General features: G+C 47.6%; 1 protein-coding gene across 1 annotated transcript; it reads right to left on the bottom strand.

Moving 5' to 3' along the window:
* Positions 1–252: 252 nt before the first annotated feature.
* On the bottom strand, positions 253–26,462 carry AP3B2 (adaptor related protein complex 3 subunit beta 2). Its single transcript, XM_007945115.2, has 26 exons — positions 26,394–26,462; positions 26,175–26,249; positions 25,773–25,868; positions 19,458–19,618; positions 18,935–19,001; positions 18,650–18,832; positions 18,278–18,561; positions 17,955–18,009; positions 17,484–17,555; positions 16,147–16,209; positions 15,702–15,834; positions 15,314–15,423; positions 12,311–12,487; positions 9,954–10,140; positions 8,230–8,348; positions 8,030–8,086; positions 7,626–7,734; positions 7,125–7,242; positions 6,516–6,699; positions 6,286–6,346; positions 5,671–5,777; positions 5,245–5,473; positions 4,729–4,813; positions 4,399–4,496; positions 706–844; positions 253–403 (listed from the first exon to the last, which is right to left on the bottom strand). The coding sequence occupies exons 1-26, from the start codon at positions 26,448–26,450 to the stop codon at positions 253–255; spliced, it is 3,177 nt and encodes a 1,058-aa protein (XP_007943306.1). The 5' UTR covers positions 26,451–26,462.
* Positions 26,463–26,809: the final 347 nt, after the last annotated feature.

The raw sequence follows: 26,809 nt of genomic DNA, 5'->3' as shown, positions 1-26,809 counted from the left end.
CTGGGAGGTCTAAGCAAGCAGCTACCATCTCCCTCTGCCCAAGCCATTAAGGAACCCACTGGGACAGAATAGGGCATAGTCTGGTAAAGACCAGAGGGAAAGGTCCCCCTAGGATGCTGTCTAGCAAGAGGAGATTGAAGGGGCAGAGAGAGAGAGAGACAGAGAGAGAGAGAGAAGCTGATAATCCAGATACCCAGATGTCACGGGGGAGGGACAGGCAGGGGCCAAAGAGGAGGTTATGGCATTTAGGATTCACTGGGTCAGGGCTTGCACTACATCCTTCACCAGCATGGTGCCAATCACCATCTTCTCGCTGTTGACAGTCAGCTGAGCAGCTCCATCTGGCCGGGCATCCAGGGTCAGCAGGACTAGGCTCCCACTTGTCAGTGTCTTCCCTGCAAACCTGAGATGAGGGAATAGGAAGGGGCTCAGCCCTGGAATATGGGGCTGTTCCTTCAAACGAAAAAAAAAAAAAAAAAAAACCCTCCAGAACTCACTGCTGTTGAGTCAAGTCCAACTCATAGTGACCCCTCCTTGGGTTTCTGAGGCTGTATCTCAACAGAAGTAGATTGCCCAATTTTCCTTCCAAGGAGTGGCCGGTGGGTTAGCAATCAAATGCTTTAGGCACTATACCACCAGAGCTCCTTCCTTCAAACCAGCCCCTCCCAAAGGCCCATCTCTTCCCCTCTACTGGTAGTCTAGTACCTGTACTCATCAGATGTCCCACAAGGGACACGACCCAGGTTGGCAGTGGCAGTCACTTTCTGCACCACAATGTGGTCACTTCGACAGGTGTCTGGCAGTGTGAATTTCTCTGTGATCTCATTCATGCCTGTCAGTTTTCCTGGAAGCAGAGGTTATGATGAGGGCAGAGGCTATTGGGGGGGAGGGACAATGGATATGCTCACATTCTCCTCACACTGGACTTTCCTCAGGGAAGGGCTGAAACTCCCTCATCAGTCTTGGGGAGGGGATACTTCCCTCTCAGACCTGACCCTCCCTCAGAAAGCCTTTGTCAGTCTCTCCACTCTACACCATCCCACCCAGGGCTCTATCCATGTTGTTGACCAAAGACTAATTTTTGCTTCCCCACTGTCAGACATCTGAGGACTCAGTGGCTAGTTAGTTCTTAGAGGCTTCCCACACTCTGGACCCTATATTCTATGGTATTTCCTGGGTTTGATCCTTTCTCAGCTCCTAGATTTTGAGAGCCCTCACAAGAGGTCATGGAAGCTGCTGGATTCCTGGCCAAGGCTCTGGCTCCCTGAACAGACAGGCCAGCATCCAGTGGTTCCATGCAGCCCTCACAGGGAGACTTCCAGAAACACCTCCTTAAGCCCCCAGGCCCTCATGGCATCCCCAGAACCTTTGCTATATAGGATTGACCTCTTAGACCTACAAGGCCTAGGCCACGGTCCTGAGGTCTTTGTCCACCCTCTTGCCCACCATAGCTTTCTCTTTAGCCTCATTCTCCTCCTTCTACTACTGCTACCCCCATTGTTGTTGTTGTTATGTGCCGTCGAGTCAGATCTAAATCATAGCAACCCCTCCTTGGGTTTCTGAGGCAGTATCACTACGGAAGTAGATTGCCCCATCTTCCTTCTGAGGAGTGGCTAGTGGGTTTGAACCGCCAGCCTTCTGGTCAGCAGTCAAGTGCCTTAGCCACTATGCTACCAGAGCTCCCATTAGGTCCCTCCTTTTGAGATATGACACTCCTGTCCTGTATCTTCCATCCCCACCATTCCTGGCAACTGACATTTTCTTGCCCCATGCAAGACCTTTAGTCTCTCCATGTTCAAGTCTTCCTATTTCTAAAAAAATCCTCTCCAGAAGTGAGATCTTTCATCATGCCAATGCCTTATCTCTCCTCATTCATGGATAAACTTCTCAAAAGAGCACTACATTTCCTCAAGCCCTTGCCTCCCTCAACCCACTGCAATTGGCCTCCGTTCCCCCTTCGGCAACAGCCTGCTCTCCCTAATGTTGGCAGTGGCCTCCTATATGATGAACCTGAAGGTCTTCGGTCATCCTGGCCTGCAGATCACCCCAAGGCCTTGTCCTGCCTTGTCACCTCTCTTGGTTCTCCTCTTTCCTTCCACTCTACTCCTCCCCTCCATTTTCTCCTGGGAATGCAGGATTTCCTCAAGGTTCTTTTCTTAGCCTTCTTATCTTCCCACCCATCTCTCTCCAAGGGTGATCTCACTCACACTCACAGCTTCAATTATCACCTCTACACTCATGACTCCAACCTAGAAGTGTTGCCTGGGCAAAGACCCACTTTTCCCATCATAAACTAGACACCTCCTCCTCAATTTCCCAACTGAATTTAAAAAATCAGCTTATCCAAAATTAATCATGGTTTTCTCTCTTCCTTTGCCCACCCCATTCTTTCTTCTAAGGCAGGGGTTGGCAAATTACAGCCCACAGACCATATCCAGTCTACCACCTGTATGGTCCAGTGCCTCTTACATTTTTGAAGGGTTGAAAAAAATCAAAATAATCTTTCATGACATGTGAACATTATCTGAAATTCAAATTTCAGTGTCTGTAAATAAAGTTTTACTAGAATACAACCATACTCATTCATTTACATATTCTTTATGTTTGCTTTGGGCTACAACAGCAGAGAATAGTTGTGACAGAGATTATATGGAACTCAAGGCCTAAAATATTTGCTTTATGGCTGACTCATGGTCTAGGGAAAAGGCCCCACCATTCTCTCTCTCATCTAAGCCAGAAATTCTAGAGTCAGCTTACACACCTCTCTCTCCTCCTCTTAGGGCAATTTCCCTTGGCTTCCTTCTTCCCAACAGTACTTCGTTCTGTTTATTAGGGTTCTCATCTAGATCTTCACCATCTCATCAAGTTTCACTCAACTCTCACTACCATTGAGTCAGATCTGACTCATAGCGACCCCTCCTTGGGTTTCCGAGGTGGTATCACTATGGAAGTAGATTGCCCAATCTTTCTTCCAAGGAGTGGCTGGTGGGTTTGAACTGCCAGCCTTCTGGTTAGAAGTCAAATGCCTTAAGCACTATGCCACCAGAGCTTATTGTAATCCATAACCCAGCACTGTGGATTGAATTGTGTTCCCTATCCCCTAAAAAATACATATTTAATTCCTGGCCCTGATGCCTTTGGGTGTGATCCTGTTTGTATTTTCTTTTATGCTCATGAAGTCATACCAGTGTAGTTGCTGTTGTTATTTGCCCTCGAGTTCAACCCAACTCATAGTGACCCTTCCTTGGGTTTTTGAGGCAGTATCTCTATGGAAGTAGATTGCCCAACCTTCCCTCCAAGGAGTGGCTGGTGGGTTTGAACCGCCAAGCCTTCCAGTTAGCAGTCAAGTGCCTTAGGCACTAATCACTTCTTAGTTATAAAAAACACTAGAACAGACACAGACACACATACACAGGGGAAGATAGATGCCATGTGAAGATCTTTTATAAACCATGGGAGCTAAGGAATCAGGGAATGTCTGAAGCTACTGACAAAGGAAGGAACTGATACCACAGCAACCCTGAGTTGGACTTTTAGCCTTCAGAACTGTGAGAAAATAAGTTTCTGCTCTTTAAATCTACCCACTGTGGTATTTCTGTTAGTGAGGTATTAGGTAACTAAGACACCAAGTGAGGGACAGAAATTTAGTCAAGGTCACACCCTAAGTTAGTGGCACAGTCAGAACTTTAAGTCACAGCTCACAAAGCCCAGTGTTACTCCCATTTATCTGGGCTGCCTCTTTTTTTCTGCTGCAGGCTCTCCCTTTTCCAATGCTAGCTCTGAGTGTCACCAGATTCTTCTTTCTGAAGCAGAGGTCTGAACCTGCACCCCCCATACCCAGCCCTCACTCAAAATTCTCCAGTGACTCTTCCACTGCCAGGAAAAAGAAGTCTGTAGTCACTGTTCCTCTTTAAGACTCAGCTTCCTTATGTCTCTAATGAGAGGATTGGACCTAACCGAACAACCTCTAGAATTTCTTTCAGCTCTGAAATGCTAGGACTAAAGCCTTTAATATGGCATTCAAGCTCCAAGATACTGGACCAAACATTATTTGCAGCTTGTCTTCACTACTCCCCTGTGCTAGGGATGCCTATGCTCCAAACCAAACTGTGCCTCTCCTTTCCCCCTGTAAATTTTCACCAAGGCCACCACACTTTTGCTCATGTTGACCCCTAAGCTGGGATGCTGGCCTAGTCTTTTCTTCCTGGTTGAATCTCAACTCTCCAAAGCCTCACTGAAGCATCCCAGACTCTGTGAACACTTGCTGGAGCCACAAACTGCTGGGCCTCCCTCTGTCTGGAGGAGCTAAAGTGACCCTAGGATGACTGTGTAGTAGCATTAATGAATACCAGTTGCTGGCGCTGAGCTCCTCCCTGCCCACCCCCATGGAGCACTCACCCTGTTCCTTCTTGAACTCATTCTCACTCATGAACACTGGGGCCATCAGTTCCCCAACAGGTGGCTGAATAGAGACGTAGAATTGTCGGGTTTGAGTGCTGGGAAGGGTAGGAGGAAATGGACAGGAAGTGAGGCCAGCATCTCTCCCGCCCCCTCCCTCCACCGTCTCCCACTTTATCTAGAGGCAGGGGAGTGAAAGCAGGTCCAGGGGTTTCCAGGCCCACCAGATCATGATGTATCCCACACCTACCACCACCCCCAGCTCTGGTTAATTTCAATCCCACCTCTCCCAGCATACTCTCCCACCTCCATCGTGAGTTGGATGCATACCACAGCTGGAAGTTGGCTGCCTGGGTTGAGTCACAGAAATTAATGCCCAATACCACAGTGGTGGATTCTCCAGGTGCCAGGGACTCTGTAGTGGTGGTAAGCAAAGGGGCCTCAGCAGGGAGACACCACTACCTGATAATCTGGAACTCAATCTAGCCCCATTTTCCCAACCACTGCCAGAGCCTACCACCCCTCTATGGAATCCTAACTTCTGGGCCCAGGTTTCTTGCTAAAATATAAGCACCTTCCCCCACCTCTACCCTTTCTCCACTCAAGTCAGTCCTGAAACAACCAAGGTCCACATCTTCTGCCTAAGCACCTTGTTCTCTGATATTGAATTGCTTATTTCCTAATCTATCTTGTTTACCAAAGCATGATTCATGTCAGATGCCATCTCTGTCTACCCCATCCCTCAATGTGGCTCTTGGCCTGGCACAGGGAGGGTATCAGCACCCACAGGAAGATTGAGTCTGCCCAGAAACCTCCTCTTCCACCCTGTCCAAGGCCCTTCCGCACCAATTTCAGGAAACTCCTGGATGCTGATGCCAGGAGGCAGTTTTGGGGCACCCACACGCAGTCCTTTGATGGGGTTTTCAGAGCTGTTGGAGAAGTGGATGTGCACAGACACCATGTGGGGGTCCCCAGGGAAGGGCTGGCGGCTGAAGGCATAGTCTACAGCAAGCCCCTCTCCAGCTACCCGATGCAGCAGCTCCTGCCTCCCAACACCTGACACTGGACTCAGCAGCTAGAGGGGAAGAGTAGAAAAGTATGGAAATGAGCAAGAAGGAGAGAGCCTGTCCAAGCCTTGTCCCCACCTAGGGGCCACCAGCAACTGGGACTCAAAGCTGTCTATTCCATACAGCTTCCCCTTACACACCCAACCCTACAGTACATCACAGATATATGCCTGTCCCAACCCAGTCCCGTCCCCCTCCCACTCACCGAGGGCACCAGGGAGGAGTCTGTGAGTGTAAGACCCTCCAGGTCAGTGGCCAGACTGGTAGACACAATTGTGGGAGAAGACACAGGCTGAACACTAGGCGGGGTGACTGTGGGAGGAGGTGAGGAAGACTATAATGAGGAATGAGTCCCTGAGTGGTAGAAAGGGTTAATGTGCTCAGCTGCTAACCAAAAGTTTGAAGGTTTGAATCCACCCAGAGGTGCCTTGAAAGAAAGGTCTGGCCATCTACTTCTGAAAATCAGCATTGTAAACCTTATGTAGCATAGTTCTAGCCTGACACATGGGATGATCATGAGTCGGAATTGACTCAGCTTCAGTACTGGTTATAATGAGGAACTGGCCAAGTGAATTTGGCTTGAGCTGAACAGGGAGCCCAGGGCTCAAGGAGTGGATAATTCAGCACCATGGACAGCGTGGCAGCCCACAGGTTTCCCAACCCCAGACCCGGTTAGGTCATCCTGCTGTCCTCTCTGACCTGAAGAGGTATTCTGTCTGCTCATCCTAAAACCTTAGGAACCTAATCCAGATCCCCCAGGGACCCTCCTCAGTAACTCCCCAGCTCTCCTTCCCCAACCTTGTCTACCATTCAGACTCACAGTCCTCTAGGTCAAGCAGAGAAATCTCCTTGGCTGCAGGGGCACTTTTGCTGCTTGGAAGCTGAAAGAGAACAATGGGATGGGGAAGTGGGAAGGGGAGCACCCTGGCCTGTTCTGAGTTGGGTGTAATATAATATGAAGAGATGATGGTAGGAAATGCCTAGATCTGCCCAGAGGGTGGGAGGGCACTGGCCCATGAACCCACGCCCTCTCTGCTCCAAGGCTCTCACTGTTTTTCTCCTCCAGGAGGCAGATTCCACTTGCTCCTCTTCAGATTCTGATGTCACCTCGGACTCTGAAGAGCTGCTGCTGGAATCGCTGCCCTCATCTGAGGACGAGCCTTCTCTGTGTCCCTCTGGCACCTTCTTCCTCTTTTTCATCTTCTTCCTTTCACCTTCATCCTCACTCTGCTCACTAGAAGAGAGGAGGCAAGTGGGGCTCAAGTTCAGCCTAGACACCCCTCCCTCACTTCAGTTCATCTGTCTCCCAGAAGAGCAGGGCAACTTCTGGGAAGTGGGGCAGGGTGCCTGGTTCAGCAGAGCCTACAACTGGGCTGCTATGCCTGAGCCCCAATGACAGCTCTAAATAAGCCTACGCCAGCTCCATCCAAGGCCCGTTTCCTTCTCCACTCTGCCCATGGGAATGCCAGGCCTAGGCTTAGAGACCTACTGCAGCTAGCCAAAGCAATCACCAGTGGGCTGACCAGTGGGTCTATAGGCCCCCACCAGCTCATGACAAGGCTTAGGGTTCTTGAGAGACTGGCTAAGGCTAGTTGCCAGGCCTTCTTTTCCAGGGAGATCCTTGAGCCCCACCAGCTGCATGCCCAGCTCCCCTCTTACCTGTCACTGCTCCTTCCTTTCTCTTCATCCTCATCTTCATTATTGGACTCACTGCTGGACTCCCCAGAGCTGCTCTCACTGATGCTCTTACTGTCTGATTCACTTTCGGACTCAGGGTCTGTGGAGGAACTGAGTCAGGATTCCCTACCTGTCTTTAGGCTTCCTTGGGTCTTGAGCAGGTGCCCTGCATCCTCAGCTTGGGGCTCAGCACTAAAGACCTGCCCCTGTCCCTATATGTCAACTGAACCCACTGGGACACAGACAGACCTACATGGATAAGACCTGCACAAGCACACACACTTTGGACATTCACTCCCCTCAGATGTGTATGCATGTGCATGTACACATACACACACAGATACACAACATCCCAAGTGGGAGTATTCTCCTTTGGATACATAGCCATATAAACACGTATGTGTGCACACACACCTCTCAAATACAGTCACACAGGCACACACATAGAGGCACAGAGGGCCTCAGCTCTGCCCATCTCCTCACCACTGTCTGCAGACTCCGTGGGCCCGGACTCCCCCTCAGAGTCTGAATAGAAAGGCTTCTCCTTCTCCTTCCTCTTCTCCCGATTTGAGCACTTGGTCCATTCAGGAACCTGGAAGTGGGGGAGTAAGGTGAGAGGATCATTTCACCTTGACTGGAGAAGGGGAAGAAAAGAGCAGGATCTTCTTCCCCCTCACCCACCTCTTGCTGGGGCTCTACCTGGGAATAACGGGGGAGGAATGTTGCTTACAGAGGGGGCACTGCCGAACCAAGGAAGAAACTTGGTTTAGTACCAAACCAAAGAGAAAACACAGCACAGGGAAGAGCCCAGGATGCAGCCCATGAGGGGAAGGGTCGAGGAGCAAGCACTGCACACAGAGAGGACACACGGCACACACAGGAGGGACCTCAGTGTATTCATCCAATAGGCCCGCGTGGGTCTCAATAAGAGAGAGGTCTTCTTCCTGTATGTGGGGAGGGGATCAGCAGGGCTGGGAAGGGTGTCAGGAGAGCTGTGAGATGTGAGGAGGGCTACGCTAGCACTGCCAGAGCTCCGTTACTGCACACCCCCATTCCACGTTAACAATTCAACTGTCCACCTGCTGACCTCCACATTGCGCACAGATGGGTCTGGGGCTTCCTCTGGCCAGTCTGGGAGCTCCTGGTAGCCTGTGGCCTTGGCATTGAGCAGGTGGGACAGTGAGCCCAGCTGGAAATGATCCCGGTCTGGGGACAGGGTTAGAGGTCAGGACAGTAGTCCATTGGGAGTTGTTTCCTAGGTGGGGCCAGGGGGTGATTATGGTTGGGACTCCCTGGCTGGGTAAGAGCAAGGAGTGGATGTGTCCCCTAAAGCCTCTTCCACCCTAACTATACCTTCAGGCCTTCATGCTATAAGAAAAGGTTGTTGGGCCCAACCACAGCAGGGGCTGAGGAGCTCCAGGGCCAGGTGGGACTGGACATGAGGGCAAGATGGTCCCCTTGCTTAGTAGGCAGAGCTTGAGTGTGGTCTTCTCTTTCAGGGCAGTGGGGACTGTGTGCTGCCCCACAGCCAGGCCCAGGGAGGAGGCCTAGTGATGGAGAGGAAGATGGCCACTACAACTACTACAAGGTTGGCCAGCCTGGGTTAAGGAGGCGTGTCTGAGAGGGGGAGGAGTCAGAATGGGAGTCATGGGAGTCAGAGGTCAGGGATGTGATATACAAGACCCTTGACACAGTGACCCCCAAGACCTGCAACACAGAGACCTGCAAGTGGTGACGGTGTCAGGCAAGGGAGAAAGGGACTGTTCATCTTCTTCCTGAAAGATTTTCCAATCTGTCTCCATCCCTTAAAATCTCCTTATTCCTGACAGCGAAAATGGTTGCACAACTTGAAGAGTGTAATCAATGTCACTAAATTATACGTGGAAAAGTTATTAAATTGGTATATGTTTTGTAATGTATATTTTTACCTCAAGGGAGATAACAAAACTCTCTATTGTTGAGGTCCAGGGGACAGAAAAAGCAGAACAGAAAGATACTCAGGGGAACTAAGCTGTGTGAAGGAGATCCCTCTGCTACGTAGGCTCTGGGCTTCAGTGCTTGGAGTCCAGAGTACCAGCTAAAGGATCCTCCCCTCCAAGACCTTTCAGAGCCCTTGTCATGGGAAAGGAGGCCTTAAGGGCCAAGCTGGAGAACAGAGGCAAGGCTGAGGGCTGGGCTGGTGTTTGAGTTGACCTCCAGGGACTTAGCCCGTGTAGTACGAGGAACTGCAATCTCAGGACTTTGACAAACATACACCTCTCCTCTGTATGTTGTTTCACTTACTGCCTTCCTGGGCCCTTGGTATTTAAAATCTTGATATATATCATCAGCCCTAGTATCTAACTGGAGTCCACAGATAGTGTGAACAGTTAACATTCTCACTATTAAGTGAAAGACTTTTGAGTCCACCCAGAGGTGCCTCGAAAGAAAGGCCTGGTGATCTACTTCTGAAAAACCAGCCATTGTGCTCCTTATGGAGAACAGTTCTACTCTGCACATGTGGGGTCACCATGAGTCAGAACTGACTTGATGGCAACACCTACTAGTTAGTGGTTGATCAATGAGGGGATCAAAGATGAAGCTGGAGAGATAAAAGGAACCAGAAGCCCATCCTGGCCAAGAGGCAGAGTCTCAGGTGAGATGATGTTAGTGGTACTTATGGGTGGATAAAAGAATGAGCCCTGGTTACTGCAGGAGGGGCCAAATGGGTGGGCCAAAGAGTAGGACCGGCATTTTCTCTAGTGCTTGGCTAAGGCCATGTTCTGCAGTTGGGGTTCTCACAAGGAAGATACCCGTGATTTCAGCTCCCACCTTTGAAGGATGACTCCAAGACTGGGGCTGGTTTGGGTGCCAGGAAGAGCTTCTTGGCATGGCGGCTTAGGGCCCCACCCTGCTCTGAAGGGACGATAAGCTGCCGGGTGAAGCGGGCTCGGTCACGGATATCATAGTTCTGGTCATACTTGGCCAGACTTAGCACATACTGGGTCAGCAGCTTGGTCTGGAGGGACAAGAAGAGGTGAGTTAGCAATGACTGGGGAGGAACAGGAGGGATCTGACCCAGATGCTTTCAGCCAACATCCCCAAACCTTGCTTCTTCCCTCCTTCCCTCCCTCCTGGCAACTGGCTGCCCCTACCCAACTTTCCCTCCTCACCCTGCTGTGCTCCAGATTCCCTGCATGTTCTCTCATCTCTCTGGAAGACTCCTGATCCCAACTTGGACAACTGCCCTCTTGGCAAAATCAGCTGCCATCTTGGCCCTGGACTCTGCTCTTCCTCAAGTCTGTGGTCCTCACTGCCCCCAATCCTGCTCCTACCCCACCTATCCCAGGCTGGGCCAGCCCTCTACCCTGGGTCACCAGGATGAGTGAAGGCCTGGAATATTCTGCTAGACCTCATGGTTTGCAGGCCCATCACTCAAGGAAACTAGACAACAAAAAGAGAGGAGGAATAAGCAGGGACCCCCTTTAGCAGAGGCTTCCTTCATGCCCCACTGGGCACGTAATAGATCCTGGGCAGTCCAGAGGTCTCAGAGCCCATTACCCTCTCTCCTAGAAGGTTCCAGTGAGATCAGAGTAAACTGCAGCTGCCCAGGGTTTGCTGAGGTCATGTGGGTTTCACAGTTCTCACTCACAATAGTCACATCATCCCAGGAACCAAAATACCAATTTTTGCCCTTAGCCCGGCCTAGTCTAAACTGCCAGGCCTTAAATAAAATGACAGTGCTACCAGACATCATTTACTGAATGCCTCCTAGCACTGAGCACGCTCTATGTGCTTCACACTATCTCATTTAATCCTCATTGCATGTCTGAAAGGCAGGTATTTCCAAACCAAACCCATTGCCATGGGGTAGATTCTGACTCACAGAGACCCATAGGACAGAGCAGAACTGCCCCATGGGGTTTCCAAGGCTGTAATCTTTACAGAAGCTGACTGCCACCTCTTTCTCCTATAGAGCAACTGATGGGTTCAAACTGCTGACTTTTCAGTTAGCAGCTGGATGCTTAACCACTGTGTTGGCCAGGACCCCTTTGAGGTAGGCATTGCCACCTACATTTTACAAAGTCATTAAATGACTTGTACAGGTCAAGGAATACTAAGTGTTGCACCCTGTTCTGATCCCTCTATCTGCTGATGCGTGTGTGTGTGGTGGTGGTGGGGGGGACACAGGGTGAGAACTAGACCCTGGTAGATATGCCACAACCTCAGGGTGTAGCTCTGTTGCAGACCCTGCCCACCTGCCCAGAAGCTTTGCTTCATGGGTTGGCAAACTTTTTCTGTGAAAGGCCAGATAGTAACACTTTAGGCTTTGTGGGCCATACAGATTGTCTCAGCTATTCAACTCTGCTGTTACAGCACAGAAACAGTCAAAGACAGTATATAAATAAATGAGCATGGCTGTGTTCCAATAAAGTTTTATTCACAAAAAGAGAGAGCAGGTCAGATTTGACCCATGGGCTATAGTTTTCTGACCCCGCCTTGCTTAACTAAGTGAGGCAGTGTGAGCACTGTGAGGGTGCTTGGTGTCCCCAACATCTTGAAAAGTTCTGTGCATTAACTCTGTTCTTAGGAAAATCTCCTGAGAGCAACTCAGGGAATCCTGCATACCCAAGAGGCTTTTAACACACTGATATTCCACTGAAGTTCCATCCTTAGCTATGGTACCTCTCATAAGCTCACCTTGTGAATGACAATGGATGCCAGCACCACCCAAACTTGAGCAGAGACTCGTCTCTTTATCATTGGCATAGACTGGCCAATCATCACCAAGCTCGGGGAGGAAGCGTGGACCACATCTCCCTGAATTCACGTTCTCCCATCAGTGATATCACTGGGAATGTGGGAATGGGAGTAGAAACATGGACCACCAGGGAACTGGACTTCCTGTCTGTGCTGGCCACTCCCAAAGTGGGCAGAAAGGAATATTCCCACTAGCATTCTAGAGATCACAGCTCCACAGAAGAGCCTCTTCGATTGTGGCCACCAGCCCTACTAGGCCCTTGGGTCCCCAGAATAGCTGTGGGTATTGGAGTAGCACTGGTTACCTGGAAGATACCTGCCCCTAATTGTTCTTCTCTGAAAGATGTACTGCAGTACAGGCCTGCCTGGTGAGGCCCACAGAATACTGCTGAGGCAGAGTATTTTGGGTGGCATCTCTCAATCCTTACCTGCTTAGAATTGGTCAGATAGAGCTTGGCTGCCAAGTTTATGACTTGCAGCTTGACAATATCCTCCTCTGCTGTGAAGGACTTGGCCATTTTTCGCAGGACGTCAGGTGCAATCCTGGGGACATGCTCACAGTACTCACCAATGAGCCACAGAATGCTAGCTCGGGCCATGGGTACCTGTGGGTATAGGGAGTGGGAGGAGAGACGACTGAAGGAAACGTAGGAATGGGAGTAGAAACATGGACCACCAGGGAACTAGACTTCCCGTCTGTGCTGCCTATTATATTGTGAAGTTCTTTGGAAATGGGAGTGGGGGGCAGAGGGAAAGAAATTAAAAGGTAGACATTTCCTGAGCAGCCCCACCCTTCTTCTTAGGGTTTCATTAGCCTGAGCAGAGTCTTCAAGCCCCAAAGTCGGTCATGGTTTAAAAGACTGGTTTTCTGGATTCACTGTACCCTCACTGTCTTGCTACCATGTTATTCTTCCTGAATCTTCAAGAATGCCTTGTTTGAATCATTTAACTCCGCAGTGCAGCAGAAAAGTACAGGATTTGTCAATCAGCCACTCTTGGCCAGAGCTTTAGAGAGAGCAAAAATAAGAGTGGTGGTAAAGGCCGTGGACCTCAGCAAGGAGTTCCCAAAGGGAAGGTGAATCCTGGGCAAAAAGGTCAAGGTCACATGATCCAGTCTTTTCCCTTCTTCTCCCTGAAGATTTTTCAAAATCAGTGTAGAAGATCTGGAGGTTGATTTTGAAAAGGATTTGATGCATTGAATACCAATGACCGAAAACCAGAGGAATTGTGGGATGACATCAAGAATGTCACATATGAAGAAAGCAAAAGGTCATTAAAAAGACAAGAAAAGAAGAAAAGAGCAAAATGGGTATCAGAAAAGACTCTGAAACTTGCTCTTGAATGGAGAGTAGCTAAAGCAAATGGAAGAAATGACAAGATAAAAGAGATGAACAGAAGATTTCAAAGAGCAACTCGAGAAGACAAAGTCAGTTATTATAATGAAATGTACAGAGACCTTGAATTAGAAAACCAATAGGGAAAAACATGCTCAGCATTTCTCAAGCAGAAAGGATTGAAGAAAAAAGTCAAGTTTCGAGTTGCAATATTGCAAGATTCTATGGGCAAAATGGGAGCTCTGGTAGCATAGTGGCTAAGACACTTGCCTGCTAACCAGACGGCTGGCGGTTCAAACCCACCAGCCACTCCTCGGAAGGAAGGTTGGGCAATCCTACTTCCGTAGTGATACTGCCTCGGAAACCCAAGGAGGGGTCGCTATGAGTCGGGGCCGACTCGACGGCACATAACAACAACAACAACAAATGGGCAAAATATTGAATGATGCAGGAAATATCAAAAGAAGATGGAAGAAATACACAGAGTCACTGTACCAAAAAGAACTGGTCAATGTTCATCCATTTCAGGAGGTGACATATGATAAAGAACCAATGATATTGAAGGAAGAAGTTGAAGCTGCGCTGAAGGAATTGGTGAAAAACAAGGCTCCAGGAATTGATGGAATACTCACTGAGATGTTTCAACAAACGGATACTGTGCTGGAAGCACTTACTCGTCTATGCCAAGAAATCTGGAAGACAGCTGCCTGGCCAACTGACTGGAAGAGATCAATATTTGTACCCATTCCAAAGAAAGGTGATCGAACAGAATGTGGAAATATCACTAAAAACACATGCAAATAAAATCTTGCTGAAGATAATTAAAAAGTGGTTGCAGCAGTATATTGGCAGGGAATTTCCAAAAATGCAAGCTGGCTTCAGAAGAGGATAGGGAACGAGGGATATCATTGCTGATGTCAGACGGATCTTGGCTCAAAGCAAAGAATACCAGAAAGATGTTTACTTGTGTTTTACTGTGGATCATAACAAATTGTGGATAACATTGAGAAGAATGGGAATTCCAGAACACTTAATTGAACCTATACACAGACTAAGAGGCTGTCATTCAAACAGAACAAGGGAATACTGCATGATTTAAAATCAGGAAGGGAGTGTGTCAGAGTTGCATCCTTTCACCATATTTATTCAATCTGTGTGTTGAGCAAATAATCTGAGAAGCTGGATTATATGAAGAAGAATGCAGCATCAGGATTGAAGGAAGACTCATTAATAACCTGCAACATGCAGATGACACAACCTTGCTTGTTGAATGTGAAAATAACTTGAAGCACTTAGTGATGAAGATTAAAGACTACAGTCTGCATTATAGATTATACCTCAACATAAAGAAAACAAAAATTCTCACAACTGGACCAATAAGCAGTATCACGATAAATGGAGAAAAGATTGAGGTTGTCAAAGATTTTGTATCACGTGGTTCCACAATCAATGCCAATGGAAGCAGCAATCATAAAATTAGATGTATCACACCGGGCAAATCTGCTACAAAAGACCTCTTTAAAGTGCTGAAGAGCAAAGATGTCTCTTTGAAGATTAAGGTGCACCAACCCAAGCCATGGTGTTTTCAACCACCCACGTGCATGTGAAACCTGGATAATGAATAAGGAAGACTGAAGGAGAGCTGATGCTTTTGAGTTGTGGTATTGGTGAAGAATAGTGAAAGTACCATGGACTACCAGAAGAACTAACAAATCTGTCCTGGAAGTGCAGCCAGAATGCTCCTTGGAAGCAAGAATGGCCAGACTTCATCTGACCTACTTTGGTCATGCTGTCAGAAGGGACCATTCTCTGGAGAAGGATATCATGCTTGGTAAAGTAGAGGGTCAGCGAAAAAGGGAAAGACCCTTAACGAGGTGGACTGACACAGTGGCTGCAAGGATGGGCTCAGGTATAGCAAGGATTGTGAAGCTGGCACAGGACTGGGTAGTGTTTTGTTCTGTTGTACACAGGGTCACTATGAGTTGGAGCCGACTTGATGGCACCTAACAACAACAACAGAATATCTAATTATGGGATGTTAAGGTGTTGTCAGGATGACACTGGGGTAAAAAGGGGATCATGGGGCTACTTCCTCACCTGGATGTTGTCTGTGAGCTTTGCCAAGTGTTTGATGATCTCCCCATGCTGTGCCGGCTGCATCTGCAGCAGCTTCTTAATGACGACCACTGACTCTGCAACCACAAGCTCTGTGGAACAGGAATGTGTGTGTGGACCCCTGAGCAACTGGTGGCCACACACAGAGAACACACCTCCAATGCCCCTAGGCCCTCCTTCTCAGTCCCCTGAATTTCTCTTTTTGACCTCAAGAGAGTTAGGAATACCTGGACACCAACTGAGGCAGACAGACTGATGGACACACGTTGTGCTTATTCGACAGATAGGTAGCATTCACTGGCCATCAGAGTCAGACATGCAAGCAGACACCCACTGATCATCAAGCCTGGACACTCAGACAAACACTGACCATCACGGTTGGACAGCAGCTGCACCAACCCATTGAGACAGGTGTCACGGACTCGGCCTATGTTAGTTGCACAGCGTCCAATTGCCTGGATCGTGGCAGCCACAAAGTCTTTGTCCATGCTGCGAATGTAGGTCTGTGGGATACCATGACACAGAGAGATCCTCAGGTAGCCAGTGACTCCACAGGCTAAAGGGTGACTTTCAGGCAAACTGTGACTCCTCAAAGATTCATCATTCCAGAGATTAAACCCTGGGAGAGAAGTAGAAACTACCTCCCCTCAAATAATTTCCCAGTCCAAAGCCAGCAAAAGGCATTGGATGAGTGAGCAAAGATAACAGGATCTTCAGCTTTGGACTCTTAAGAGCAGTTTTGACCACCAGGGTAATTCTCACTAGAACAGGGATCTCCTGGGCCTCTACGGCTGGGAGCTGCTCCTGGTTTGTACCTGGAATTCCCGGAGGACAGTAGGGATATTGGTCTCATTGGCCAGATTGGTCAGCACTTCCAGCTTTGGGGAGGGGTGGAGAAGACAGAAAATGGGCAAGATGGTCAATGGGCATTCTGTGCTTTCATAACCCTTCATTCCAAAATACACTTCACAGACCAGAAAACAATCTTCAGGACAGCCCTGCATTTGACTGATGAGGGAACTAACAGAGACCATGAAATCTGTCCAAAATGCAAGAGGGCCAGTTTGCCTCTAAAATGGATTTTCTGACAGAGTATGTTTATAATATGATCTCTTCCTATTCTCATTAAAAACATGCTTCCTATTGCTTTTAGGATAAAGATCGAGATCATGTAAATCCCAGAATGGCCTGAACATAGTCTACCTCTCCAGCTTCATCTCCCACCACTCTCCTCCTTGCTCTCTAAGCCTCAGGCACATAAGCCTTTTTGTCAGGACCCTTCTGCCCCAGGGCCCTCGCATATACTGTTCTCACAGTGTAAAGCAGTTCTTCCCACTGCACCTCCGTGTTTACCTAGATAATTCATTTCTCAGGCCTCAGCTCAAGTTTCCCTCAGGGAAAACTTCCCTGACATCCCACCCCCAGACTAGATCACGTCCCTGTTTGATGCTCTTATAGCTCTCTGCACTTTCTCTCCCATCACATTATGAAAAATGGAATTTTACAGTTGTTTTCTGATTATGTTTCACGTTTCCTCCTTTCCCCAACTAAGCTATAAGCTCCAGAAGAGCCGGGTCCCTTGTTATTTTTGCTTTCTCTGTCTTGCACCCCTAGATCTAGCAATGTGAGGATATATAATAAATGCTCAGGAAGGGTTGGGAGGATGAACAGTTGTTGAACAAAGACCGCTGAGGAATGCAGCAGCAGAGTGGGCGTGGAGGGGAGGTATGGGCTCCTGCCACTTTTTCTGTGGGTGCATATTTGTACAAAAGCTTGAGGGGCATGAGGGGCAGAAGACTACAGTGAAAAAAGCATAAGCATTGAAGTCAGCAGAGTTGCAGTTATCTCACCCTCAAGTATACATTTATACAAAACAAAGATAATGTGTACTTCATGAGGTTTTGTGAAAATCAAGTGAATTAATATGTGAAGAGTGGCAGGTGTACAACAGGTACCAGGCAAAGGGCAGTTCCCTTTTCCTATTTCCAAAATTCTCATTAGCTTGGTTTCTGGAACAAACACTTCTGGCTGAGGCAGACATGGGGTCAGCCCCAGAAATAGACACCAAGGGTGGCCACTGTGAATTACTGAAGTGGGTTTGTCAGGCAAAGAGGAGCTAGAAAAGCTTCATGCATGTCTGTCTATTACTCACCTTTAGGATTTTGATCTGGGTGGGGTCGGTGGACCTGATGTAGAAACTCTTCAGGTAGGGCTCAAACATACCCTGGCATAAGAGAGGCAGATTCTGGAGCTCAAAGGCAGCCCCAGGCCTGTCCCTCTTCCAGAGCCACCCATCATCTCCTGACCCAGGGCCCAGGATCCTTCCTGCCTCACTATTGTCCTCCACTCCTCAATTCTTCCCTGTCAGACCTAACCATGTTTCTCTTCATTTAACTTTCCACCTGTCAGTGGCCTTCCAGGATTCAAGCCTTGCTCCTCATGTTGTGTTGAGTCTCCCCTTACTCTGGCTCTGGCCTGATTCCGGCCAGCAGGTCTCCTTCTGGTCTTGAGAAATCTAGGCACTCCTCTTCTCTCCTTTCCCCAGGTTTTATCCCAACCAGCACCCTGGATCTACAGCAGCCACCCCTCCTATAGTGAGGACACGCCTTGGTCTCATACTTACCCGGCGCTTGATGGACATGGTAGCCACGTTCTGGAGCACCACGTACTGCACCTCACTGTGGAGAGATGGGTCAGAGGTCCCTGAGCCCCTCGGCTGGGGCAAGGGACAGCAGGTGGGGAGAAGTAAGGTAGGCCAAAGAGTAGGGAGAGGATGACCAAGAGAGATGTGGAACTGAGGTCAGTGTGGGAGCAGTGGGTTAGGTGGAGGGTTGTGGGTCCAGAGGGCGACAGATACTGCCTAAGCCACTTAGGTGCGCCTGGGGGCGGGGCCAGGCCAGGAGTGTGGGCGGGCCATGCTCTTGCTGGGCCACTGAGGGCGCGCACCTGTGGCTGCGCAGCAGGCGCACAAGCGCCTTGGCGATGACGCCCACCTCCGCCTTGGGCGCCAGGTGGAAATAGAGTTGCGCCACCGCCATGACTACCGCGGCGCTGCGACTCTGCAGCAGAGGCTTTGTGTTGCGCAACAGCAGCCGGTGGTCCGGGTCCATGACGTAGGGCTTTCGAGCAGGCAGCGCCGTGGCGGCAGCCTCCTCCGTCCCGGGGCCCTTGGCCTCGTCCTCCTCTGAGTCGTAGAAGGCTTTCTCGGGATTCTCTTCTAGCAGGGATTCCTGGAGGAAAAGACAGGCAGATCAGCCTGTGGGCACCTCCCCCGGGCGACTTTCCCACCCGCCCGCCTGGGGACCTAGGCCCACTTACGTTCTGCGTGGGGCTCAGGAACTGCGTGCGAGCGTAGCGGGTGAGCATGCTGATGATGACCACCTGGCCCCACTCCTCCACGTCGATGAGCAGATTACAAAGTTTCCGGTAGTTCTTGTGAATCAGATCTATGCGCTCCGGGCACACCTCCTCAAACGCCATCACCACGCTGCCGGCCACCAGCTGAGGGACCACAGAGGCAACATGTTGAATGAACTCAAAAGGCAGATGGATCCCTGACCCGTACCTTCCTTTCTTCCATCCCTGTGTGCCCAAAATACACACCGTGGTTTTGTCCGCCAGAAGCTTCTCAATGACCTCTATCAACTGGTCCTTCTGGTCAGAGTCCAAACTGAGGGAGAAATTGTTGAGAAGGATTTGTAGCCCCATACCGCCAGCCTTTCCATGCTCACCTACTGCACCCCAATCTCTGATTATACATAATGAGGTAGGGCTCGCATCTTTACTGTCCTCCGTCTTGGTCAGTTCTCCAAATCAAAAGCAAACTCACTGCCATCATAGCGACCCCCACTGGGTTTCCAAGGCTATAAATCTTTATGGGAGCACACTGACTCATCTTCCTTCTGCTGAGCAGCTGGTGAGTTTGAACCATCCACTTTCTGGTTAGCAGCCAAATGCCTTAACCACTACACTACTAGAGTTCCTTGGCTGACTCTCCAATCTGCCTTAAATCAGCTGAAGGGTAAAAAGAAGGGCTGCCTGCTAGACTTCAGGTGAGGCCAGGAGTGGGCTGGAGGCTTGGGAACTAATACCCAGGAGCAAAGGGCAGGAGCCGGCTGGGGCATACCTGTAGAGTTTAGGAATTGCATGGGCAGCTGTTTTTCGCACGTAGGGTGACATGTCTGAGGCAGCTTCCTTGATAGCCAGCATCATGATGGGTACTATGATGGGTACACGGATGCTAGACAGGACCCGGAGGGCACTGGCCCGAATCAGCTGGTTGGGGTCCTAAGGGCAGAGGCAGAGAGGCAAAGCAATGAAAAGGCACCAGGTGCCTTGATGGGATGAGTGTACACACTCTGCAAGTCACAATCCCCAGCTATCATCAGCTTTTGCTTCCCTGCTTCGTGACCTGATCCTGGACGGTGTGCCAAGGGCTGGGTACCTGGGGACACTGCTTAGGGACACTGACTCTTGGCCCTGGCTGCAAAAATCTGACACCTGAACAGGTGTGGAAATGGTTAGCTTCAATTTCAGAAAGAGTGAAAAACTTTGAGAACATCTAATGCTTCTGAATGAAGCGATCTGATTTAGGAGTGGGGAGTTTGTTCTTGCCAAACAACCCTTTGTGTTGTGCCCAAGGTGATGCCAGCAAATACAAGCCGGTCTCCCTTACAAATAATTCATTCTTACATTGCTCTCTCCCAGCAGCCTCTCAAACACTGTTCTTATTCTTTCAGTGCTTAAAAGCAGAGTGTGTAGAGCTCTCCTCTTTGTTCCTATTATATCCTATACACACCTGATAAGAGTATTAGACACTCTGTATTGAAATCATGGAACTTAGGACTGTCTTCCTATTATTGTCAGCAGCAGCAGCTGTAAATTACTGTTAATCTTGGAGAATTACGGACAATAGGAGAGGTGCTGTGACACTAAAGAAGGATAGAATGTTACCCTGATTTTCTAAAATGTAGAAGAGTAGATTCACAAAATTATGGATGAAATTGGTGTCAATCCATGGTAAAATTCTAGAATTGATTTTTTTTTAATATAAAGATGGTTTAAAAGCACATATTTAAAAAGCAGGAGTCTGTATTTTCTTAGTGAAAAATCATATTGAGCCAATTGCTAACACCTGCTTTTTTTCTTTTTTTAACATTGTATTTGGAAATAATTATGGTCATGGGATACAAAAATGTTTTCCTTTTTGATAGGGTAATTAGACTGGTAGATAGATATATTAGTACTATGTATCTGGATTTCAGCAAGGTTTTTATTTGGAGTCTCTTACAGCATTTCCTATATTGCCATTTTTGATGCCAGCCTTTTGTTTCACCTAAAATGTAAGTGTTTTCAGAGCAGAATTCATGTCTATTTTATCTCTGTAACACTCACAGCTCTTTTCACTTGAAAGGTGTTTTTTGTTTGTTTGTTTTTTTGCTATCGAATAATATTCTTCCTGATAATGTGGGAAAATGCTGGCGTACTCTACAGGTAAACCCACAACTTGGGAGAGGTTCATTAAGAGATGAGTGTCAACCTGGAAACGTGACATGACACAGGACTGAAGTCTGTTGCCCGGGTCTGAGTAGCTTATCAACATCTTGGAGGAAGACACAAAATCAAGAAGTACAAAATTAGGATTCAGAATCACACTGGGCTTAGGCTCTGTGCTAAACCCATAAAAAGAAATATAATAAGATTTTATAAGTGGTTGAAAAGATCAAATTGCACATGGATAGGATACTGGAAAGCCTACATTATCCTCTTGCCAACTGGAGGTTTGTCTAAATTAAGCCAGCTACATGGCTGTGTTGGTAAGAAAGCAAACACAGCCTCACCCTGGACTGATAAAAGGAAGAACTGTGGATGCAAATGACTGGTTTGGTTCCAGTGTGCAGGAACCAAAAGATAGTACAACAACAACACAGAAACCAAGTTGCAGAACAATACATATATAATATGATACCATTTACAAAACAATATTAATATTGTTTAGGAATACATAAGAAAGTAGTAAAAGTATAAAGATATACATATAAATGATAAACATGAAAAATACATAGGGGGGGCTCTTTGATGTTTTGTTTCTTATGTTAAGTATATGGCTATTCATTATGTTATTCTTTATGACTTTTTGTAAGCCTGAAATAAATATTTTTAAATTACAGCAAAGTAGGTTTCAAAGCAATATAATGAGTTTTTAAAAGAACAGTTGTAGTTGCCCTAAGATGGACTGAATTGCCTTATGGAATGAGGTCCCCAGGACTGGAGATGTTCTAGAGCAGAGATTGGCACACTATGCCTCTCAGACCAAATCCATCCAATGCCTTTTTGGTAAATAAAATTTATTGGAACACAGCCGTATCCAGTAGTTTATGGATGCTTTCACACTACAAGGACAAAATCGGGTAGTTGGCATAGCTGACACCGCATTACCACAAAGCCTAAAATATTTACTATCTGGTACTTTATAGAAAAGTTGGTTAACTACTGTTCTAGAGTGATCATTGCACTGAGATTAAGTGACCTCTGAAAAGGGGCAGACTGTAGACACTGCAGGGAAATTAAATGTAAAAGTTGTTCCTGCAAAAATTCGAGAATAATTTTTATAAAATTTTAATAAAATGGTTTAATTGTCATTCAAACAGAAAGGTTTCTTGCCAATCTGAGCTGGATCCTATGGTTTTGGCTTTAAAAACAAAACAATATACCTTATCATACTCAACTAAACTCACTGCCATCAAGTCAGATTCGACTCATAGCGACCCCTCCTTGGGTTTCCGAGGCAGTATCACTACGGAAGTAGATTGCCCAACCTTCCTTCTGAGGAGTGGCTGGTGGGTTGGAACCGCCATCCTTCTAGTTAGCAGTCAAATGCCTTAGGCACTGTGCCACCAGAGCTCCCCACCTTATCACTGGAACACTAAGAAGGTTCGAATGATGCTCATTATGACAGAAGCCTGTGAATCAAGGATCAAAAAGGAAAGACTTGGCCTCCGAGAGGCCTGGGTGAGTTTAAGACATCAACACGATAGCGTCTAGTAAAGTCTCTTAGAAAAGGTTGGATGTTCTTTAGCCAGCAAGCAATAAGCCTACAGGGCTAGAGCAGTGAGGGTACGTGAAGAAGTGGAAAGTCAAGAATGAGACCTGAGCAGCTGCCCTTGGAGCTCTTCAGTGAGCTAGCCTTTAGGGAATCCCTAGGTGGTGCAAATGGTTAATGCACTGACCAAAAGGTTGTCGGTTTGAGTCCACTCAGAGGCACCTGGGAGGGAAGGCCTAGGGATTGACTTCGGAAAAATCAGCCACTGAAAACCCTGTGGGGAATAGTTCTACTCTGACACACATGGAATCACGATGAGTCTAAACTGACTGATGATACCTGGTTTGGTTTTTTACTGGTTTGGACTTTAAAGTGGACATGAGGCAGGTCCAATAAAAAATAAAAACAGATTCCTGAGTCCCTGTGGAATTAAGATCTAGGCTCATATACTGTAAGAGTGTGAAAGATCTTTTAAGCAGAGCTCTTCTTTCCATATAAAATCTTACAAAGGTCCCTAATATTCATTTGTTCATACAACATTATGAAGCTTATAGTTTAGTGGGAATAGCCAGGTAGTATGCATATGGTTGTTAAGTGCCATCTAGCCAATTCCAATTCAAAGCAACCCCATGTGACAGGGTAAAACTGCCCCATAGGGTTTTCTAAGCTGTAATCTTTATAGGAAGCAGCCCTGGTGGTGCAGTGGTTAAGAGCTCAGTTGCTAACCTAAAGGTCAGCAGTTTGAACCCACCAGCCCCTCCACGCAAGACAGATGTGGAAAACAGATTCCAAAAGATTAAACCCATTGCCATCAGGTATAAAGATTACAGCCTTGGAAACCCTGTAGGGGCAGTGTTTCTTTGTCCTATAGGGTCACTAAGGAGCTTTGGTGGCATAGTGCCTAAGACATTTGACTGCTAACCAGAAGGTTGGCAGTTAAACCCACCAGCCACTCTGTGGAAGGAAGACTGGGCCATCTACTTCTGTAAAGATTTACCACCTCAGAAACCCAAAGCGGGTCACTCTATGAGTCAGAATTGACTAAATGGCAGTGAGTTTGGTTTAGTTTAGTTTTTTTTTTTTTTTTTTAAATAGGGTCACTATGAGTTGGGACTGATTTGACAGCAATGGCTTTGGTTTTTTTGAATCTTTATATAAGCAGATCACCAAGTCTTTCTCCTGCAGAGTCACTGGATGGGTTCAAACCACCAACTTTAAGGTTAATAGCCTAGTGCCTAACCTTGCACTACCAGGGCTCCTCATTAAGCATATATAAAGCAGAGCTCTTCAGAATGCATTAGGGTTCCACAAAACATAATTGGAATACCACTGATCAGTCTATACCCCTTACTTTAGAAGTGAAGAAATAGAGTCCCAGATGTACTTTACTATGTATAAGTTATACTCAACTAAAAAAAAAAAAAAAAAAGAGGCCCAGACAGGTTAAGTCAATATGTAGTTTTGCTTAGTTTTTGGACTGTGTACTACTAACACTGTATAGCTTATCTATTTAAAAAGGAAACTAATTTCGGCTCAGACTTCAAATAGGAAGTGACTTTCTCTACCAGGTATCAGCCTGATTTTTACCTAATCAGAAAGCATTTTCCTGATCCCCAATCTAAATTAGGTCTCTCTTGTTATTCTGTCATAACACCCCATTCTCCTTCACAACAATTGCCACAATTAGGAATGATATATTGAAACCCACCAGCCACTCCTTGGAAGGAAGGTTGGGCAATCTACTTCCGTAGTGATACCACCTCGAAAACCCAAGGAGGGTCGCTATGAGTCAGGTCCAACTCAACAGCATATAACAACAACACAACATTTATTGATTGTGGCTCTCTGAGTACAGAAAACATGTCTGTCTTACATCATCAATGTACACCAAGAACCTATCACATTGCTTGGCATAGAGATACTCAAGTAGTTACTTAGTGAATGAATGGTTTATGCAAATGGTGATGTTTTCCTCCCCACACCAAAGAAGTAGACCCTGCCAAACCCTCCTGCTGACCAAAGCAGATGGAACCTGATTGGGACAGTCCATTATCAGTCTAGCTGGCAACATACAGAATGGCTGGGTATGACAAGATGAGCTGGGTGTTTCAGAGTCTCTTCCACAGGAATCCAAACTAAAGGTATGGAAAGAAGAAGGGACTTGGTGGTTGCAATGAGAGAAGAAAGGTCTGAGATGGAGAGGCACAGAATGGCCATCAAATGGATGTCTCTACCCTTGAGGTATCTTAGACTACACAGAAGCGCAGATAGTGGAGATTTACTGTGCATGCATTTAACGTGTGTGAATTCAATTATAGGTCCTGGAGGAAAAAAAACAAAAGGTGAGAATCTTCACCTTTTGTATAGCCTGGGGGATTCTGCCCACAATTCCATTCTAGTCAACTTGAGTCTTCTCATTGTCCCTTAGGCAATTTCAATTTCTGCCTGCCTGAGAGAGCATCTACCACAACAGAGGTAGGTGATCAGGGTTGAAAGAAGGCTTTGTACACTGGGACTTCTAAGATAAGCTGATTTACTTTTTCTGGAGCTAAACAGAAGAAAGATCCATATGTTCCAACTCTAGAGGAATGACTGGCTATACTGAACTTATTGAGAGATGGGATTTTAATGGTTTGTTTTGACAACATGTATATTTTGTCCTCTGTGCTGGCCTTAGAACCCAACGTCCATGCAAGGCAACTCTCCTGTGTTGTGAAGGTGGAGATTTTCCTCTCAATGGGGCTCAGGTGTTCTAAGTAAACCCCTTGTTCTCCTTATCAAGTGCTAGGTGAAAGGGACCCCATAGTCATTTTTCTCTACAGACACCTGGACTAGGTCAGCCTGCCAGAACCAACAATGATGCCCAAAGGTGAGGAATCCAAGTCAGCAGCTCCCTCACAGAATCCTGTCTTAATGAGGTTTATTTCTGCCTGGCTGTGGGCCACAATTAACATCTTTATGCCAGTGGGGGTGAGGCAAAGGGGCTTTTTGTTGTCAATGGCTCAAATAGCTCATACCTGAGGCAGCTATAGGTTCCCAGGTACCCACTTCATCTTTCCTGCCCCTTCTGAGCCTGTTGTTGTTGCTGTTGTTATGTGCCATGGAGTTGGACCTGACTCATGGCGAACTCTCCTTGGGCTTCTGAGGCGGTATCGCTACGGAAATAGATTGCCCAACCTTCCTTCCAAGGAGTGGCTGGTGGGTGGTCTCCACCATTTGAGGATCCAGCTGGTCCTACCCTCTAACTCTGCCCCTCCCAACTTTAGGCAGATATGAAGGGGCCTCCAGACTCCACACACATACATGCCCATGCTGATGGTGTCTATTTGAGCCCACTCCTCCAATAGGGAGCAAATGAGACCCAGGCCTTAGAGAGTAAAACTGAGTGAGACCTCTGACCTTTAGTCCACGCTGGAAGGTGGAGATGGACAGCAAGGCCAGGTCTTGTTGCTCTTCTGCATAACGCACCAAGTACACGTAGACAAGCTTCTTCACCTGATGGGAGAGCAGATTTCTAAGTGGGAGCTGATATCTTCAATCCCTGGAATGGCACCACCTAAGCCAGCCAGAGTGCATGAGGAAAAATCTTCCTGTGAGGGAGTATCCCCAGTGTATCCTGGGTCTTCATCTTGACCCAGATGCAATTCAGGGATATGTAGAGAGTGTTTTCTCCTGGGCTAAAGGGCCTTTCTGAGAAGTCAGGCCATCAAGAGCCAAATGCTCCCCTTCCTCATTCCCAATCCAGCTTGAGTTTATTCTTGGTAGAGGTGAGGATGAGATCCCTCACTGGGTAATGCTTACCTCTATATTCTTACAGGCCACATTCTTCACCACAGCAGGAAACAGGTCTGAGGCATTCTTTCCACGGGCAATCATCTAGGGGGTGGAGTCAGGGTAGGGGAAGAAGGAGAAGGGCAGAGGTACAACACTGATTAGGGGAAGGTCCACAAGGAGCCAAGAAGAGCTGCTCTGTGACACCCAGGCCCTTCCCCCAAGGATGGCATGTCCTTCCCCCCTCACCGCCACAATTCTCTTCATGGCCTCCAGCTTAAGTGAGTCCTTGTTGGTGTCCAGCATCTCCTTCAGGTCATCATGCCTGGTGAGAAGCACAAGGGGTCAGCTGAGGGCACAAGGGTCAGGGGGATCAATCAGGAGGGCCCAGGCAGATAGAAGGGACACAGGCCAGGAAAGGCTTGGGTAGGACCTCAACCAGAAGAAAAGGACCACGCTGGGGCTGGTGGTGGTGGTGATGGTGTTAAAAGTACAGATCAGAGTGAAAAGCATGTGGGTCAGCCAGGAACACAGAGCCAGGAGACAAGAGGAAGGGTTTAAGATGGGAAGAGGTATGGACCCTGTTCAGGAAATAGGGACAACTGGATGGATGGCAAGGGCCTGGGGCCAGTGGGAAAAGGAGATAAGACATCAAACCAAGAGCA

This window comes from Orycteropus afer, unplaced genomic scaffold (assembly GCF_000298275.1).
Source record: "Orycteropus afer afer isolate SDZICR_OR568_19922 unplaced genomic scaffold, OryAfe1.0 scaffold00132, whole genome shotgun sequence".
NCBI lineage: Eukaryota > Metazoa > Chordata > Mammalia > Tubulidentata > Orycteropodidae > Orycteropus > Orycteropus afer.
Note: the sequence above shows the minus strand (reverse complement) of the source record. Positions and strands in the feature narration are given on the sequence as shown.